At 38.7% G+C, this 19,577-nt stretch overlaps 1 protein-coding gene and 2 long non-coding RNA genes across 3 annotated transcripts in view; all 3 read left to right on the top strand.

Annotated features, from left to right (window-relative positions):
* The window catches only part of LOC145405233 (uncharacterized), a 39,794-nt gene that overhangs the window by 18,167 nt on the left and 2,050 nt on the right, over positions 1-19,577 (top strand). The window lies entirely within an intron of this gene.
* LOC145405234 (uncharacterized) overlaps positions 8,408-19,577 on the top strand; it is a 40,366-nt gene continuing 29,196 nt past the window's right edge. The window contains exon 1 of the long non-coding RNA XR_013898317.1: positions 8,408-8,482. This is a non-coding gene — a long non-coding RNA (uncharacterized LOC145405234). The remainder of the gene's footprint in view (positions 8,483-19,577) is intronic.
* Positions 14,745-19,282, top strand: LOC145405251 (uncharacterized). Its single transcript, XM_080276669.1, has 5 exons — positions 14,745-14,798; positions 17,252-17,384; positions 17,543-17,596; positions 18,534-18,598; positions 19,187-19,282. The coding sequence occupies exons 1-5, from the start codon at positions 14,745-14,747 to the stop codon at positions 19,280-19,282; spliced, it is 402 nt and encodes a 133-aa protein (XP_080132795.1).

The following is a 19,577-nucleotide window of genomic DNA, read 5'->3' as shown; positions in this document are numbered from 1 at the left end:
CAAGGAAGCTGCGGGGGAAGGTCTCTCTCTCTCAGGTCAACAGTCAGGAACTCACATTACTGAACTATATGTGTTTGTGGGTGTGTCCATTTACGACAGTAATGTAACCAACGTCGGGTACAGGGACATGAGAAATGGGCGTAGCTTAGTTAACAGCTAGAGAGGCAAGATGTGGGAATGACAGTCACACAAAGATATCAGTCAGTGAAACACACTGCCTGTACATAGTCACTTATGAACCAATGACGAATGTTATGAATTTAGCTTGTTTACACTCTTGAGTGAATCCGTGACATTACACGCCATCAAAATAAAAATTTTCATGGAAACTCGACATCCCTCGTGAAAAAACTTAAACACGGGACTGTCTTGTGGTGCGCATGCGTGAAGGAAGCGATCAAAATGTTGAATGCCAGTATTTACTCAGCATTAAATTTCTGCCCACATAGAAACTGGATGAGTCTAGATACCCACTAGGCGTACTTTACAGTCTGAAGAGACAATGTATTAAGAACCAAATTTGCACTAAATGTAGCAGAAATTAAATAATATAGGGTCACTGGAAGGACGGTTGCCATCACATGCCATCAGTGATATTTTAATTTCCGTTTATGATAAATGTAAACACTTCACGATACGTTATATATACGTGTTCTATTTGTATTATTTATATTTCGGCATATGACATTACCATGATCCACATTTTCACACAACAGTATAGATATTTAACAAAGAAAAATATGCTTTTTAAACAGTGCGGGGAATGTGTTTACTGCAACAGTGGAGCCATCTGGCGGAATACTAGCTTTGAAAGCACCCCATTGTCTCTGTGTCATTTTTTAACTCTTCCATAGCACTCTCGTGATTGACTACTGTACTTGCCATTTCACTCATTTTCTTCCTAAGTGTACTCAATTCCACTGTTAGTTCACTGATGGTTGTGTCTTTCTTATTGGCCTCCCTTCCTAGTTTTTCTATTTCTTCCATTTGCAAGTGCATCTGCTTCTTTATTTCATCAATTTCCTTTTTGAAAGTCATTTCTAGTTTGTTTACACGTTCAACCAGTCTATTGTGAGTCTCCACTTCAACCAGTTCTTGGTAAAAATCATCATTTTGCTTTTTTCTTTTATCCCTTTTCTTTTCCAAATTTGTTTTACTAAAGTATGTATCCATTTTGCAATACTAAAAGTGCAAAGTATATACTTACAATCCCCGTGTTGTTGTAGTCTAAACAAACCTCAGATGACTCAACATAATCGTTCGTCTTGTTTTTCTTTCCTGTTTGAACAAGTCTTGTTTAAACTTATTATTTTTTTCCTTTTAATAATGAAAAATCATTAAGTCTAACCTAGTACAGAGCTTGACTCATGCAAAGATACTAATTTACGTAATGCCACTAGTCGTGTTGGTTCGGTGTGTGTGTGTGTGTGTGTGCGTGTGTGTGTGCGCGCGCGCGCTTCGCTTCTCCTGTTTCTCACATCCCTCCTGTCACCAATGCTACTCTTCTTTCCACTTTAGATGGCTCGACACTCAGTGAAAGGCCTAATGGTTTCCTTTAACATGGGAGACCATTGACAACAGTGGGTGGCAACCCTCGAACCAAGTAACAGGTTGATGTGGAGCGACGTTGCTGGCCCTGTTAACCGATGGAAAAGGCGCAAATATGGGTAAAAAATCCACAGTCTTCCCCGTGCATAGCTGTGGCGAGGGTCTGTTTAATTAAAAAAAAGAAAAAACTCTCTGGATCAATGCATAGGAGGGTTTTACAAGGGCGATTGTTTGCCTGTGGTTTATGGGTCTGTTCGTCCGGACAGACCGGAGTTACAACAAAGATTTTGGCGCTGTTCACAAAAAATTCTAGAATAAGTTGATTCGAGTTTGAAAAGAATCAGACAAAATAAAGGTCTCAGGCAAAGGATAAAGGTTAGAGTTACACAGCAAGGTCAACGTAATTAGTTTTGATCCAATTCCGTTCAAACTGTTTGCAGCGATTCAGGGTAATGTAAATATGAAAGGATTCCACTCTGACAAGTCATTCCAACGTCACTCAGACAGGAAAAAGTCGACTTAACAAGTTTTCATTGGATTTACACCAAACTTGGTGGAAAGATTATGAGTAAGGCAAGAAAGAATGAGTAAATTTTGAAAAAGAAAAAAAAAAAACGGTTAACATTGACGTTGACAGGGAAAGATCAAAGATTAGGGCCACTCAGCAAGATCGATGTTTCAGTTTTAATCTAATTTAGACGATACTGTGAAAGGCTAATGGTAAGGTAAGAAAGAAGAGATTCGATGTTAAGAAAAATACCAAAGATCAAGGTCACAGGGAAGATCAAAGATTAAGGTCGCATGACAAGCTAATTTAAGAAGCTAGAATCGACTTAGAAAATGGTTATAAAGTTCAAGGAAAACAGGGGTTAAATTAATTCATTCGAGAACAGTCAGTCCAGTTCAAGGTCCCAGGGAAAGGCTAAAGCTCAGGGTCAGATGAGAAGGTTAACTTGAACTATTATAATCTGTTACAGATCAGAGTGAGTGAGATGGATGATGCTGAGACAAGAACAAAGGAATCAGAAATTAAGAATTTTCTTTCAATGGCCAAAGTCAGAGAAAGAGTTAAAAGACTGACCCATAGGTATTTGTGTCATGAAAATAACTAAAAGAGTTCTGATCTTATTTTAATTAAACGTTGTGTAATGGACGAGCCAATTGAATGGCTCAACCGCATGATAGATTATAATAGGTAAAGGCCACACTTATAATCAAGGGTAAATCAGTTTTCACATTCTAAAAGAAGGAATCAGGGCAATGCAAAGATTAAAGGATTAGATTTTGATAACAATCCATGAGGATCAAGATTCCATGGCAAAGTCAGTTTTTCAGTGTAGTAAATTAAAGATTCAATACGACTGGGAAAAACCTGCTGTAAAGATGGTGGGTTACCTAAAAATGAAGGGTGGAATTTGAAAACAACAGATCGAAGATCAAGGTAACCTGAAACTGTTTTGATTTTAACCAAATATAGTGGAAATGCTGACGGTCAGGATAGAAGGAAATATGATAATTAAGAATAATCAATCGAAATTTAATCTATAAGGACAAACTTAAATATATAGATTGGAAGCTGTGAAGTACAGGTTGTTTCATTCACTGAGTACTCATCCTTGCTATTATTATTATTTTTATTATAATAAAGACGATATAAATATAAACAGTAAAGGTTATGACATCGAAAAAATATATACAACGAGGAAAATAAATGATAAAATAATAAGAATAAGAATAAGAATAAATTCAAAGGACAAGAAAATTTTGTAAGATAAAGGAAAACGAAAGTAAAAAATTTCACGAAAGAGTGATAAAGGGTTGATGCTACGAGGAGCCTTCAAAAAGTTTTGGCAACAGTGTAATAAAAGCAAAATTAATACAGATAAACATTTATTGAAGTTCACACTCCTTCAACATACTCTCCTCTAAGGTTTACACACTTCTGGAGCCGTGTCATCTACTTATCAAAGCACTCCAAGTACTCAGAAACAGGTATACTCTTCAGTTCTGAATTAATCCTCCTGGCGAGGTCCTGTTCCCTTCGAAGAGGATCCCAGCAAGTTTTCCTGACAATTTAGGGAATAGCCAAAAGTCACACGGTGCCGTCCTGACCTGGCACCGTGTGACTTTTAGCTATTCCTTATATTGTCAGAAAAACTTTCTAGGATCCACTTCGAAGGGAACAGGACCTTGCCAGGAGGATAAATTCAGAACTGAAGAGTGTACCTGTTTCTGTGTACACGGAGTACTTTGTTAAGAGGATGACATGGCTCCAGAAGTGTGTAAACCTTAGAGGAGAGTGTGTTGAAGGAGTGTGAACTTCAATAAATGTGTATCTCTATTAATTTTGCTTTTATTACCCTGTTGCCAAAACTTTTTCAACGCCCCTCTAATATACATATGACCACTGCATATAAAAGTAGTGATTTAGCTCCTACCTTAAAGAAAATTAAGAAACTCTAGAAAATATTAAACATTTGGATTGTGTGTGTGTGTGTGTGTGTGTGTGTGTGTGTGTGTGGACATAATGAGAAATGAACGCAGTGGAGAGAGGTAAGAATACAGGATGTGGCAGATGAGAAGGAATGGCCGCACAGGCGAATCTGATGGATCGTCCATCAGTGTCTTCACCAACACCATCCACAAGGACATGTGTGACGTCATGTTTAACAACTAATGTGTATTTGCCTGTAAAGGACGCCCTTCATACTCTGAGGCTCGCATAGGACTAAGATTCTATATATATATATATATATATATATATATATATATATATATATATATATATATATATATATATATATATATATATATAGGTAGGTCAAATAGCTTCGAGGAAGGAAACGTGTTTGAATCATACTTAATTTCTGGCACATATGAGAATAATGTACACATGAGAAAGGCCATTTTTTATAGGATAAATTTGGATAACTGAATAAAAGAAAGCACTCAGAGGGCGCATGCATCCATTAAAAATGGTCTGCGTCCGCCCCAGTATTTAAACAATTCATTCTTTGTTCATGGCCCATCTTGCCACAAAATTTCATTGAAATTTATAGAGAACTTTTGGAGATATTGAGCTGCATACTCCGGACTCAAATCCGGATCCATCTCTAAATTCAAGTGTTTCGTCCGTGGCCCAACGCCCACCCTGCCACAAAATTTCATCAAAATCCTTTCATAAATTTGTAAGTAAAGATGCTAAAAGACAGAAAAAGAAAAAAATAGAAAAAAACATCGGCTGCTAAAACATAACCTTGGAAGAGATAATTAGAGACCAATACCCTCCAGACTACCATTATTTGTGTAGACTTGCTATGGTTTAAGAAGTAAGTTCACACACACACACACACACACACACACACACACATATATATATATATATATATATATATATATATATATATATATATATATATATATATATATATATATATATATACCTGTTTCCTATACGAAGCTTCTTGACTACTGATTTTCAGGTGAGTAGTTTAATTTCCTAGATGACAGGTGTGAAAAGTAACCAAATAACCTTGAAGTAAATGTAAGGGGGAATGTGGCCGAGAAAAGAAATGTCTACAGGATATCCTTAAATGAAATAAACCATTTTCAAAATCCAGAATTTCCGGTCTACCTCGTACACTGCAGTTCTTCCCTGCTTTACATTATTGTTAATGAGGTTATTCCCCATAAACTACTGTATTTCTAATTTTCTTAATTGCTTCCATGTTTATATGTGAAATTCTTTTCTGGTGCACAGAGCAATTTGATTTATTTATTTTTTTTAATCCATCCATGTATTGTACCTTCTAATCGCCGTGTCCATTCCTCTCATTGTTCTTTTTCATTTGCATCAGCCATTATCAGATCTTTCGTGTAACTGGCCAATGTAGCACATCCATTTGCTCCAACCATAAGACTAGATCTTCTTCCACTCCCTTCTGTCATACTGCCATTTCCACTCACATGAAATCATCCTACTCCTCATACACATCTCACACACTTAATTTTTAATACATCCATCCTTTTCGGTTTCCTAGCATCTAAGGCCTACTCCCTACGTCAGTAACGCATAATCAGCATCACTATGTCTTTATACCTACCTATCGTTACACTGATATGTATGAAGGCACGTTCAGATCTAGGTCAGTAAAAACAGAGAACAGTCCCTAATGTAAAACTGCCGTCAGTAGGTAATGCATAGCATACCGTTAAAACCACAGCAGTTCTTTTGAACTGTCATTATCACCTCCACCAAGGAGGTTATGTTCTTACCCGTTGGTTTCTCGGTTAGACTGCTTGTTTGTTGGCAGGATTACTCAAAGATTTATGAGCGGATTTTGATGAACATTTTTGGAGGCGTTGGATATGGCCCAAGAAAGAGTCCATTAGATTTTAGGGTGATTCGGAGCATCACCCGGATCCAGATATTTTTTGTTTGATTTTTCACAGATCTCCAAAAATTCTTATTCAATTTCAGTAAAATTTTGTGAAGGGGTGGATCATGGGCTAGATGAAAAATTGGTTTAATTATCGGGCGGATCTGGATCCGGATTCGGATTCTTCAGTGATCTTGGCCAAGGTATGCACTCTCTGAATGCTTTCTTGTTGTCTGTCTGTACTGGTTGTTTCTGTTTATCTATGCACTTCACTGATGTAATTGTATAACATTATAATTATGATTACATTGTTTACAATGTGTACTGTTTTACTTATCAAGTTGTAGTGAGTCATGTTTATTTTATGCAGTATTGTTTACTCATCCAGGATTAGAGTAGTTTATTCCTGTTTATATTAGGCACTATTTCTTACTCAGCAGTTGTGATTATTACCTCCGCCAAGGAGGTTATGTTTTTGCAGGCGTTTGATTGTTGATCTGTTTGTTTGTCGATTAGCTGGAATACTGAAAAAGTTATAAACGATTTTCCTGAAATTTTTGCAGGGATAGGGTATGGGCCAGGGCAAAATTCTTTAGATATTGGTGATCTGGATCATCTGGATCGAAGAATTTGTTTGTTTGTTTGTCCACACGATATCTCTGAAAGTTCTGAATGACTCAGAACGAAATTTTGTGGAAGGGTGGGTCATGGGCCAAGAAAGCTTTTGTTTAATTTTGGAGCGAATCCGGATCGGGCAGTGGTGGAGGTACACGTTCGGTTACTGCTTTATAGATTTTGTTTATTTTCAGCATGACCCATTATCTCTTCGTGTAGCTAGTATATTTCGAGTAATTATGAACTGTTTAAATATTTACTTGGTATAACGATTACTATTCATTATATAATTTACCTGTATTTATATAGATATTGGGCAATCACCACAGGGATTCAGGTGTTGCCTTACTCTGTTATAGCACATTGTAATAAATAATTTGAAGGGTTGTATGTTGAATGGCTTCTGCATTGAATTTATAAGTTGTCTTTGAAAACAACGTTCATCCTGTTCTACAGTGAAGTCTTTTTGTGGTCTGAGGTTTGAGGATGCTACATGTTATTATCGAGACGTCAGCCAGTTGAATGAAGATAATGCTGTTTGCTCCAAGCCTTGGTAATCCTTTTCATTATTCGACCGCGCTTTACATGAAACCAGTCTGAAGCTGACAAATAAATAATTTAGGTATATATATATATATATATATATATATATATATATATATATATATATAGTGTGTGTGTGTGTTATACTTGTATTTAAATGTTGTCATTTTATTTCGATAGGTCATCAAACATAGGCCATCAACTTAGATGGGTATAAAGTAGACACTGGGATATACTTGAACCACGGATATTTCTCTCATTCTACTGGACACATGAGTGTTGAAGGAGTATTTCTTACACCATTTCAACGAGAATGTACTCGTTTTGAGTCACTAATATGTTTGTTGGACACATGAGGTTCTGTACAAGTCACACTACAGAGATTTATGACGGTGTTCCGGGTTGTGTTTCGCTGTGGCAGCCAGTTACGTACTAGGTCACCATATGGCGGCTGGAGTGATTCGGTTATCGATGGCAGGCAAGTATGGCTATAAGGATGAGATAAGGCAATTATATAAGTATTTTGAGCATCCGAGGCAAAAGTGTCTTACACTATGGAAAAAAAGTTGGTTAAAGTTGTTATGAAGATATAGGTACCAATATCTACCATTTCAAAGAGAACTGTAAGTGAAACCTCTAACATTTTTTCTTTTTTATGCATATAATCTCTAGTGATAATATCGTGTTCACTAATCACCTTCCCATATAAAACTTATTCCTTCATGCAAAGAAATCTTTACTTTTTTTTTTTTCTACTGGTAATACCGTTACGTAGATGAGTATAAATGATACAAGTATTAATGCATAAACAATCATATCTTGTGTTTATGAAGCATATTACTCTTGTAAGTTTTAACTATCGCACAGAAAATCTACCAGAGTTAGTTACGTTAGGTAATTTTTGACGTGTGAAAATTTATGTAATAGTTTTTCTGTAAGTTATCTCCAAATAAAAAAGAATAATTAAGTTTGATAATAACTGAATGCATTATTACATCCCAAACCTATCCATGTTTAAGGATTCGCTAGGTTAGATTCTCTGCAGTAGTTCTTCACTCAGCCGTCTGCCAGTTGATACAACCATATTAAATGCAGTGAATATTATTGAGAAGTGTTAGGTGATGGCTGAAGGGTCACGTGGATGAAGGGAAAGAAAATGTATAAGGGGGTGGGGGATGAATTGCGCAGTCAGAAAATATGAGAGGTGGGGAGAGGGGGACTGCAAGAAACTGATAGTGCGTGTAATGCACAACGAAGCAGCAAGCTATGCAGAAGGGGTCTGGCAGTGTATATATAAGAAAGCAACACACTGCACAGCATAGACATCCTTACTCCCTCCAGTGGACTACTGAGCTCCATCGCATTGCCTCTCTCCTCAGGTCTTCACTTCATAGCAAGTAACATCCACATTTCTGTGTACACATCTTCCCATTGTCAAGTGAAAGAATTAAATATATTCTTGTACTATAATCAGAATGTACTAGCTTTAGGGGTATAAGTCTGTTGAGTGTTGTAGGTAAGGTGTATGGTAGAGTGTTAATTATGAGAGTTAGAGAGGGTACAGAGAGAGTGATTAGTGATGAGCAGTGTGGCTTTAGGAGAGGGAGGGGATGCGTTGATCAGGTGTTTGCTGTGAGACAAGTGTGTGAAAAGTATTTAGCGAAAGGCAAGGATGTGTTTTGGGCATTTATGGATTTAGAGAAAGCGTATGATAGAATTGATAGGGAGGCTTTGTGGACTGTTTTAAGATTGTATGGACTTGATGGTAGGTTACTAAAAGGGGTGAAAAGTTTTTATGTAAATAGTAGAGCATGTGTAAGAGTGGGAAATGCTGTGAGTGATTGGTTTCCCGTGAGAGTGGGGCTGCAACAGGGATGTGTGATGTCACCTTGGTTGTTTAATATTTACATGGATGGTGTTGTAAGGGAGGTGAATGCAAGAGTTTTAGGTGGTCTGAGTCTGGTAAATGTTGATGGTGGAGATTGGAATCTGAGGCAGCTGCTGTTTGCAGATGATACTGCACTGGTGACTGATTCAGAGGAGAGATTGAGACAGTTGGTAGAGGAGTTTGGAAGGGTGTGTGAAAGGAGGAATTTGAAAGTAAATGAGAATAAGAGTAAAGTGATGAAGTGTACGAGGTTGATAGATGGTAGGGGGATGAATATAGTTTTGAATGGTGAGTTGCTTGAGGAGGTAGATTGTTTTAAATATCTAGGGTCACATGTTGCTGTGGATGGAAGAATAGATGCAGAAGTGAAGTTTAGAATAAATGAAGTAGGAAAGGTGCTGGGAGGAATGAAAAAAGTGTTTAAATGTCGTTCGCTTAGAATGGATGTAAAGAGAAGGCTGTATGAGGGTGTTGTGGTACCGACTGCATTATATGGGGCTGAAACATGGAATATGGGTGTAGCAGAGAGGAAAAGTTTGAATGTAATGGAGATGAGGTGTCTGAGGAGTATGTGTGGAGTGACGCGTATGGATCGGGTGCGAAATGATGAAGTGCGAAGGAGAACTGGAGTTGTTCAGGAGATGGCTGGTAGAGTTGAGCAGAGGGTGTTGCGATGGTTTGGGCATATGGAGAGAATGGATAATGAGCGATTGGTGGAAAAGATAACTAGATCTGATGTGAGAGGTGTAAGGCTGAGAGGAAGACCACGAATAGGATGGATGGATAGTGTGAAGAGAGCGCTGGATGCGAGAGGGATGTCTGTCAAGCAAGGAAGAGTGGCTGTGCGTGACAGAAATAAATGGAGAGAAATTGTGAATAAATAAGTGATGACGCAGCCCTGAGGGGATATTCTTCCGCATTTGGTCTGATCAGCTAGTCAGGTCAGGTGCGGGTAAGGGGATGGGTATGTTATGATGTGGCAGGGGTAAACCAGCTCTGCTGTCGGGCCCTGCTGCGGATGTCACTGATTGCATTGCGCAGTTGACCCTTGTGCGGTGTGGTGCGGTGAGGATCTGTCCGTTCTCCCCTTTGGGGCTAAGATGTGAATGAATGTGTTTAAATGGATGAGTAAATGGAGAGTGTGTCGTCCTGTCTCGGCTACCTCCCTTTCCTTGGGGGAAGCAGCCTAGGTATATAGATAGATAGATAGATAATCAGTAGCACCAGTAGAATCTAGGAAAGCTATGATAGTGTTTTTTGTATAAAGTAGACTCCATCGATGTGCGGGAAAAGGTTAGTCAAGAGAACCGCACATACGTAAATCCGTATCATGTTATAAAAATATAAAGTCTTGAGCAACCCTCCAGCTTGACCCCAACTTGCCTATTAATTACACTTTATGAACATTGACTAGATTACAGATATGCTTCCTAAGGACATCTCCTTCTGTACAGAGGTTGATAGTGTTGTTGCTAGAGCAGCTTCTACAACACCTTACAGGTATTCGTGAACGTACTGGAGAGAGTTCCAACATAATTCACCTCTTCTTTACAACTAATCCATCTGCTTACGCTGTTAATTTTTCCTCTCCACTGGGCTTCTCCGATAATAACCTTATCATGCTAACCTGTTCTATCGTTTCAGTAAGGCCTGTGAACCGTCAAATGAAGCGTCGGTTCTGGCACTTTGGAAATGCTGGTTGGGAGGCCCTCAGGCAATACTTTGATTTTCCTTTAAATGATTACCGATTCCACGGACGGGAACCATCCGAGTGTAACTTGTACATTACGAGGGTTATTCTCTCAGGCATGGAAGCACACATTCCTTTCTCATATCCTTTGACTAATGCAAAAAACAACAACAACAACAACTTGGTTTAATCACGCTTGTTCTTATGTTGTCCACAACAGGGAGATGGCATTCAAAAGATACCAGGGCCAACCCAATCCTGAATCTCAACTCTTATATGTGTTCTGCCCGGAATCGTCCCAAGTCTGTTCTTCACTCTGCCAAAAATAATTTCATTCATACTATACTCTGAACTCTCCAACTCGAATTCTTCCTGCTCCTTCTGGCACCTTGCCAAAAGCCTTGCTAACAACTTTACCTCATCATCTTTTCCTCCTCTTTTCCGCTCTAATGGTTCTGAAGCTTTTTCTTTTTCTGATAAAGCGGAACTCTTCCCTAAGACTTTCTCCTCTAATTCCATCTTAGACGATTCCAGTGCTGTTCCTCCATCACTTCCCCCTTCTGACTTCCTCATGGCTGACAGTGCAATATCTCCAATTGATGTATTCACGGGCCAAAATACTAATAAGACATCTGGGCCTGATGTGGTCCCTCTTGTTGACCTCAAGAACTGTGCTTCTGTGCTTACACGCTGCCTAGGTCAACCCTTTCGCTTATGTCTAGCTACTTGTACCTTTACTTCTTTCTGAAATTTTCTCTATTTCAGCCTATCTCTAAAAAAGAGTGACCATTCCCATCCCTCTAACTATCGCCCAATTGCTTTAACATCCTGTGTTCAAAAGTTTTCGAGTCTATTTTCAAGAACAAAATTTTAAACATCTTTCCGTTTGTTTCTGATCTTCAGTATGGGATCCGCCTAGGACACTCCGGTGGCGATCTTCTCACCTATCTTTCAAACTCCTATTCATCCTCTTTTCCGGAGTCTGGCGAAAGCTTTATCATTGCACATGACATCTCAAAGGCTTTCGATTGAGTCTGGCATAAGTCTTTTAATTCTAAACTGCCCTCTTACGGTTTCTATCCTTCTCTTTGTGCCTTCATCTCTAGCTTCTTTTCTGGTCGTTCTATAGCTGCTGTTGTAGACGGCCACCGTTCATCTCTTAGAGCTGTATATCGTGGTGTTCCTCAGGCCTCTGTCCTTTCACCAAGTCTTTTCGTTTTATTCATCAATGACCATTTAAGCACTACATCTAACTGTATCCACTCATACGCTGAAGACTAGATCTTCATCTTTCTATCTGCTTCCATCAGCGTCCGTTCAAGCAGTTAATGGTACCCCGAATGTCCGAATTGGCTATTATCTTTTACTGGGATGAGAATAATGTTGTTGTTTTTAATGCATCAAAAACTCAATTCATATATTTTTCAACCCAACACAATCTTCCACAGGAATACCCTCTAGTTTCTAATAATGTCGAGCACAACCCTCCATCATATTTAAACATCATTCTCTCGGGATATATCTTGGAAAGAACATGTTACCCATCTTGAAATATCTGCTTCCAAGAAATTGAATGTGCTAAGCCGATTCCTTTTTTCCTTCCCCACCTGCAGTTGTTGACTTTATACACGGGTTTTATTCGCCCCTGTGCAGAGTACAATGCTCATATATACGAAGGCTCCCGACATACAGCTATTCTCACCAAAATAGAGTCAAAGGCTTTTCGTCTTATTAGCTCGCCTCCTCTGTCTCGCTTTCTTCAATCTTTGTCTCTTTGCTGAGCTGTTGCTTCTTTATCTCTTTTCTATCGTTACTTTAATGGTCACTGCTCCTCTGAACTGACTGCTTACATCCATCCACCATTACTGCGGACGCGTGGTACCTGTCTAGCAGCAAACTCTCATCTCATTTTTGTGCAACTCTCTAATACAAGAGTTGACCATTACTGCCAGTCCTTCATGTATGCAACAGGTCAACTCTGGAAGTGTCTCCCTCTGTCTGTATTTCCTCCTGCTTATGATCTCCAGTCTTTAAAACGCAGTGTGTCGAGGCATCTGGAAATTAACGGTTGTTGAATTTGGCTCTCTGTTATCTTGTTTTTGTTTTTTCTTGCGGGGAACAATTTGCAGGCTTCTGACCTATGGTTCCTTCTTCCTTGAATATAAAAAAAGGAGTGGTCCCATATGCTCCATGCGCCGTTGATGCTGTGTCTGTGATTTAGTGTGACTTGTGCTCTGCAGGACTCCATTATGTGTGTTATGTTCCCTGGGCCTATTGTAAAAGGTGGGTATGTCTTCTCATTGATTCAGCCCAGTCCAAATCTTAGCTGTTAGAAGTTTTGTACTGCCCTGTTCGGGAAGTTAATTTATAGACGTTTCTTCATTGATAATGTTGGAATATCCAGAGGTACGATGTTGCTGAGAGTTTGATAATGTATGTGTGTCGATTGTTTTATGTGTCCAGGTGTCCTGTGTCTGTCTTGCAATGACAGGGTTGTTGTGCATTGACATTTTTAGTTGCATAGAAATGTCTCCCTCTAATATTGATAGTATCTGACAGAGACGACTAGTTTCAGAGTGTAAGTGAGTGATGGGAGTGGTTTGGTGCAGCCTATGTAATGCTTAAGGTGTTCTTCTGTATCGTTTCCAAGGTGCCAAGGTGTTGTAGTGAGTATTAGATGGGATTGGAACCCATTTTGGAGAGGCATAGGACATCATTTATCTATTGGACTGTTTGGACAATACACTAAAGAAATTTTTTCCTCAAGGTCAGCCAAGTAATTGCCGTGAGTGCATTAAGAATGGGGGTGCATGGCATCTTAATGTTTTGTACGTCGTCATAGAAGGTACGTCCTGAGTCATAATCCAAGAATCTTGGTGGAGGGTGTGTGACACAGGTGCATTATTATGTGTGATGTCATGGGAGTTACTGGGGTCTCGTTTGCTGCTGGTGATACATGTGGTGATGAATTTGGCTGGGACGATCGTCAACCTGTATTCTCAGACTTAAGTCTGCAGTGTATTGAGATCTGCTGCAGTGTACAGACTGTGACTGTAATGTGGTTTGCGTTTGTTATTGCGGTGTCATCTGCATGTCAGGCAATGTTTGTGGGTTGCGAGGGTATGGGAACATCATGCATGTATACGACGAATAGTGCGAGTGACAGAACGGAACCCAATGGTACTCTGTTAGGGAAATTTCGCATTCGTCATACTTGCAATGAAATGAAACGTGAGTTTGTCTGCTAGATAATCTGTTGGAATATATGGTGATTGTGTTGAAGATCATGGTGATTAAATTGCGCTGGAAAATGGTGCCAAAGGCTTTACTGACGACTAATGTATGAAGCGTGGGCTGTGTGGGTTTCGTGTTCATGCTGTCAGATGCTTGTTATGTGAGTATAAACAGTAGGTTGTTTGCAGGTTTTAGTGCCCTAAATATGTATTACGAAGGGAACACGGAGACAAGAAGTGTAACTTTGTTGAAAATGATTCATTTAAAAATCCTGGATGCCGTGCTAAGTAGTGTTATGAGTCTGCAAAAGGCATCGTGTTTGGGTCCTTCTTTGGTTTCAGTATAGTCATAATTGTTCCATTTCTCGAATTACTTGGCATTTTATAGTGTGCGTATGAGTAGTGCTCATTTTATTAGGGTCTAGGTGCCTGACCAGCTTGTGTCTCGCCTGGGGGTAGCTGCTCCTTTTCACCATTTTTTACTACATGGTGGTAAAGCAAACACAGGACATTCGTAACATTACAAAGTTTTAACGATTAATAATATAATGTGAAATTCACCATAGTAGCTCCATCATGGCTACAAAATACCCTCTATGACCCCAACTAGACTACAGTTATAAGACAGTGACATTACGGAGGTTTGAAGGAATAATAACGTGGTAAAATTACCCACGCGTGCAGTTTCTATCGTCTGGGACACCTCTCCCGAGCACCACCTGGCAACTTGCATGCCGTTTTCTACACGAGACGTCCATAGTACTTTTTAAAACTTAATCCTGCATTGAGATTGTGAGTATTTTAAGCTCCAATATACGAAAGGTATGAACTGCTTCATTTGTTATGAAATGAAGCAGTTCAACAATGTGGGCAATGCATATGGAAAGCCAGTAACAGAAAAGGTGGGATAGTTGCCTTAATATGTTGAATAATGAATAGGGCGGTTTCCAAGTTTGTACAGGGTATGCTGGACTATTCACATACATTCAAGATAGTCTAGATCCACTCTAGTCAGTCAAGTTTATTTTAGTCATATCCAGGGCAGAGGAAGTAAATTCAGGCCTGTTGTAGTTGCTTAAGTCCTTTCAAGTCTTTGTGTCACTTCAGGTTAGTCAGATGGGTTTAGGTCAGTATAAATTACACTGTTGACGTCATGCCCATGAAAAATGCTCCAAAATAAGCCTCACCACGTTCAAAGATATAACCGAAAATTATTCAGAGAGCGCATACCTTCATCATTGCCAAAAAAATACATTTTGCTGCTTTAATTCCTCTATCCTGCAAGACGAATACTTTTAAGGCCGCACACAGTCGATTAATTATACGGTCTTCATTTTCCACGTTATATTTCAGAAAGTGTATACTTCAGCCAACGCCGATAAAAATTCAGTTTAATACTGCATCCGAATCATTACCCACTTTAAAATATAATCAACTCTTACTGCACCTTCTTCCCACTCATCCACCAGATTGCAATGAAATCCCATATATGTATGTATATATATATATATATATATATATATATATATATATATATATATATATATATATATATATATATATATAATAACAGAACAGAAGAAGGAAAAACAAATGAATAAAAAAAAATAATCCGTACACCAGAATACTGGTGTCCTCTGTTAATAAAACATCTGTAACAGCTAGATTTCAACAGCTGTAGGTTGAAGTTTGGAGGAAAACAACTCTGGGGAAGCGCGTTCCAAAGAGATGCAGTATGGGGAATGAAAGAATTCTGATAGGCAGAAGTTCTAGAATATGGGTGACATTCCAGTCCTGAGCGCTACCATATGCCCGTGTAGCACGAGGGAAGGCATGGAGAGGTGGCACCATGGACACAGCTTTGTCTGAGCATTTGCCATAAAAATATCTGTAAAATAATGCAAGGGAGACAACATGCCTTCTTACTTGTAAGGAAGGTAGTTTATTTGTAATGGCAGGGTTGTTAATAATTCTAACAGCCTTGTTCTAAATTTTGTCTAGTTGTTTTAATCCAACCTCACAACATCCATTCCACAAAGGTGAGCAATATTCAAGCTGGGAGCGCACATGACTCTTATAAATTATAGCTAGCTGCTCTTCAGTGAAGAAGTTACGGACTCTGTACATTAATATATATATATATATATATATATATATATATATATATATATATATATATATATATACAGTATTTATTTATTTGCATTACCTGCATACAAATAGAAAGACACGGATGAATACATAACCTCCAAGTCCGTCTTTCAGTTTCCTTAGAGCAATTTCAGAATCATTTAATTTAAGTGATCAGAGAAAGATTATGTTTGCAGAACCATTGGTCGATCCCAGGTTGAAGTACATGTTTGATTTTCTGACATTAGCAAAAAAAAAAAAAAAAAAAAAAAAAAAAAAAAATGGCTTTACTGACCTTCCTCAAAACTCACCGGCATATCAAAAGAACACCATTGCCATTACTATTACACTAGTCCTTAATGAAGCTGCCATGACATGTATTCAGTATCTACAGTGAGTATTAGCGCTGACGTTGTGACTGGAGGGGTATTACATGTACCCCAGGGAACAGAGTATTAAGTCTATGTCCAGGGTTAGACACAATTACAGTAGAGTTAGTATATAAATCAATAATATATGATAGCATCTGGCAATGATCAACTGTATCGGTATAATGAGTTAGGAAATATTTCGATTCCTGCCTGTCAGGTGTGGGTGTGATGGGTAGAAAGGTAGGGGAAAATTGTCCTGGAATGTTGGTGAGTGGTGGTGCTGTGCATGAGAGGGAAGTGCTGTACACCTTATGGAAAATGCTCCATGAATACACTTGTGGTCACCGCAACAATTTTATGGTAATCATTTACTAATCAGTCGTCGTTCCCACAATGGTTAGTTGGGTATGACATGAGCAGACGAAAAATAGTTTAAGAAAATTAACTTATATTATATTTCGCAGATGATTAGAAAAACACTTCATAATACTCAAGGTATTAAAAACATTTGCAGAATGTTAAACGTACTGTGTACTGCAACGTAGCTACACCACAGTTATCACCACGTTCCCATGTTAGGGAATTTACCAACTCGCTAAGAATTCTCCGATAGTGACTCAGAACGGTCCGAAAAGGCAAACGTATTGGCGACACTGAAATGACTACTGTAAGCAAATAGAATCAGATGTGTTAAGAAGTCTGCATTAGAACTGTGTAGATCAAGAAAGACGACTGTGAGAGTCATTATGACTTTAACGTGAGCACTGTTGTGATTACTGTATGACGTGCTATTAAATGACCAGAGTACATAATAACTGATTGACAACTGAACCTCCTCGTGTTATCCCCGACAGAGCATCTTCATCCCAGTAACAAGGATGCGAATGACAGAGATCTTGCTGACGGCAGCGGTGGTCCTCATGGCCACGTTGACCAACTCTCAACCTGGTCCACCAGGTCCCAATGGTCCTCCACCTAATCCTACTGGTCAGTTCCACAGAAACCTGTACGCAACTTATAATAATGAAATATACAACTCCCATAGAATATCGTGAAATTATCTGCACACTGCATTATTTAACCATCAAGTGGTGCTGAAGCCCTTTCATTAAAATATAAAAATGGAGATATGTTGTGTATTTCAGAGATGTGCAACGGAAATGCTACCTGCGAAACCTGTGTTGAGGACATATTATCGGGTAAGTGTTCCACCTTCCTTTGTGTCTCTCCTGTGTGGATCAGCTTCATTAGTCAGTGTTACACTAAAAGAGTTTAGCTGGATATCAGTTGTATATGTTGTGGTGTACGATGTAGGAATCCTATCCTTCACTAACTGTTGTACTAAAAACTGCTTAACGAGACATGGTTCCTTAGTTTTACAAAGTCGTCTCGTTGACTTAGTAGAAAAATAATGAAACTACAATAGCTCTTCTGATTCATGGAGGTAACTCCTACATGCTAGCAGACAGTTTACAAAGAGATGGACTTATAATCTCTCTCTCGTGTGACTTTGTCTCTCAGATTTTCTGCACTGAATTCTTTGCCAGTCGAGTCCCCAGCATGAACAGGCAGACATGTATGACAGTATGGAATGCATGAACAGTGAATGATGAAAACAGAAAGCGGAAGCAAGTCATAAAAAAATTAACTGACGAAGTGTAAAACAAAACAAAAAGATGTGAACTAGTTAAGAGGGAAGATGTGATATTTATATGATAATGTGTAATTATATGTGACAACGATCTGGGTGGAGTAAGATATTAATGAAAGAATTAATGATTTTGTTTATATAAGCACATGATCGAAGTATGTATCATAATATACGTATGTATGTCTGTATGTATGGATGCATGTATGTATGTGTGTATGTAAGTATGGATATAATGATTTAGTAATAAAATAATGTACCAACCTGTTACTGTATTAATAGCGCATCCAGTGTTTGAAACAAGGCTATGTAATACCTGTGTGTCTGTGCTAGTGCATGTGTGTGTTTGCTGGTGGGGGGGGGAGGGTATGTTGCTGTCACCGTCTTCCATGAGCGGTGGTGATGGTGGTGGTGGTGGTGATTTTCACAAATCAGGCTGCGTTAAATTACTTCTCATTTTGTTACCTGTCTCCCTTACTAAACTGCAGGATGTGACACGGACGGTACCGACGACCAGGGCAAGGCATTGGAAGACTGTGCTCGTGAACAGCAAGTAAGTACCACCTCTCTCTCTGTATATATAGATAGATAGATAGATAGATAGATATAGATATAGATAGGTAGATAGATACATAGATAGATAGATATAGATAGATAGATAGATAGATAGATAGATATAGATATAGATACATACATATTAAATGGGCAAACTCATAACATCTAAAATTTATGTTGCAATTTTCTAGACAGTCATTAACGAGTAATTTTCAGCCTCGGTAACAAACTGGGATGCCCACAAAGTCTATAAAGGATTAGTCTCGAATTAATATAAGCCCAAGCATTGTAGTTTTTGTATATGATGTTTTAGGAATATATATATATTTGTCTACAATTTAGTACACGTCACAGTAGGTAAGTGTGCTAAAGCAAATAATAAAACACTTCACACCATACTAACCAGTGATACTGCAATTCAACGAACGTGTTCATTACTGACACTCAAGCTCAGTTCACCAATGATATCCCACTTCAGTTCACAATAATACCTTAGTTTCCTCTAATATCATTGTTTGTTTTCAAATAATGTTTCAGTCCAGTCAACAGGTGTCTGTAAAATATAGCCCTTAACACACTCCGGCAGGAACACATCAGCAGGTGTCATTCTAGGACTGTCTGTACCAAGTGTTATGTCCTAATGCCTATCATGGTATTTTCCGGAGAATCCGATGCAGAATAAAATTCTTTTGCTTGGAATTTTAGTGGTGCAGTTTTTAGTAAGTGCAGTTCCTATGAAGAGCAATGATCAGACTTTTTAGGGTTGCTGTGAAACGTGGCACTGACACAGCGAATACCTATTCGGGGTTAGGTTAATCGCACTTCCTGTCTAAATGATGCTGTGAAGCGATCTCATAATGCTGCAGGTGGTCCTTCCCACACTAACGATAACACAGTTCTGCTAGATCTCATAATGCTGCAGGTGGTCCTTTCCACACTAACGATAACACAGTTCTGCTAAGCATTTGTTCCTGGCC

This window comes from Coenobita brevimanus, chromosome 66 (assembly GCF_032717465.1).
Source record: "Coenobita brevimanus isolate Jiangsu-jjx chromosome 66, ASM3271746v2, whole genome shotgun sequence".
In the NCBI taxonomy this organism is placed as follows: domain Eukaryota; kingdom Metazoa; phylum Arthropoda; class Malacostraca; order Decapoda; family Coenobitidae; genus Coenobita; species Coenobita brevimanus.
This window is presented reverse-complemented; position numbering and strand designations above follow the sequence as displayed.

Coding starts and splice junctions, on each gene's coding strand:
- LOC145405251 (XM_080276669.1), top strand. CDS start 14,745: ATGAAGCAGTTCAACAATGTGGGCAATGCATATGGAAAGCCAGTAACA. Junction 17,597..18,533: donor TGTTGAGGACATATTATCGG/GTAAGTGTTCCA, acceptor ACTAAACTGCAG/GATGTGACACGGACGGTACC. Junction 18,599..19,186: donor ACTGTGCTCGTGAACAGCAA/GTAAGTACCACC, acceptor ACACTCCGGCAG/GAACACATCAGCAGGTGTCA.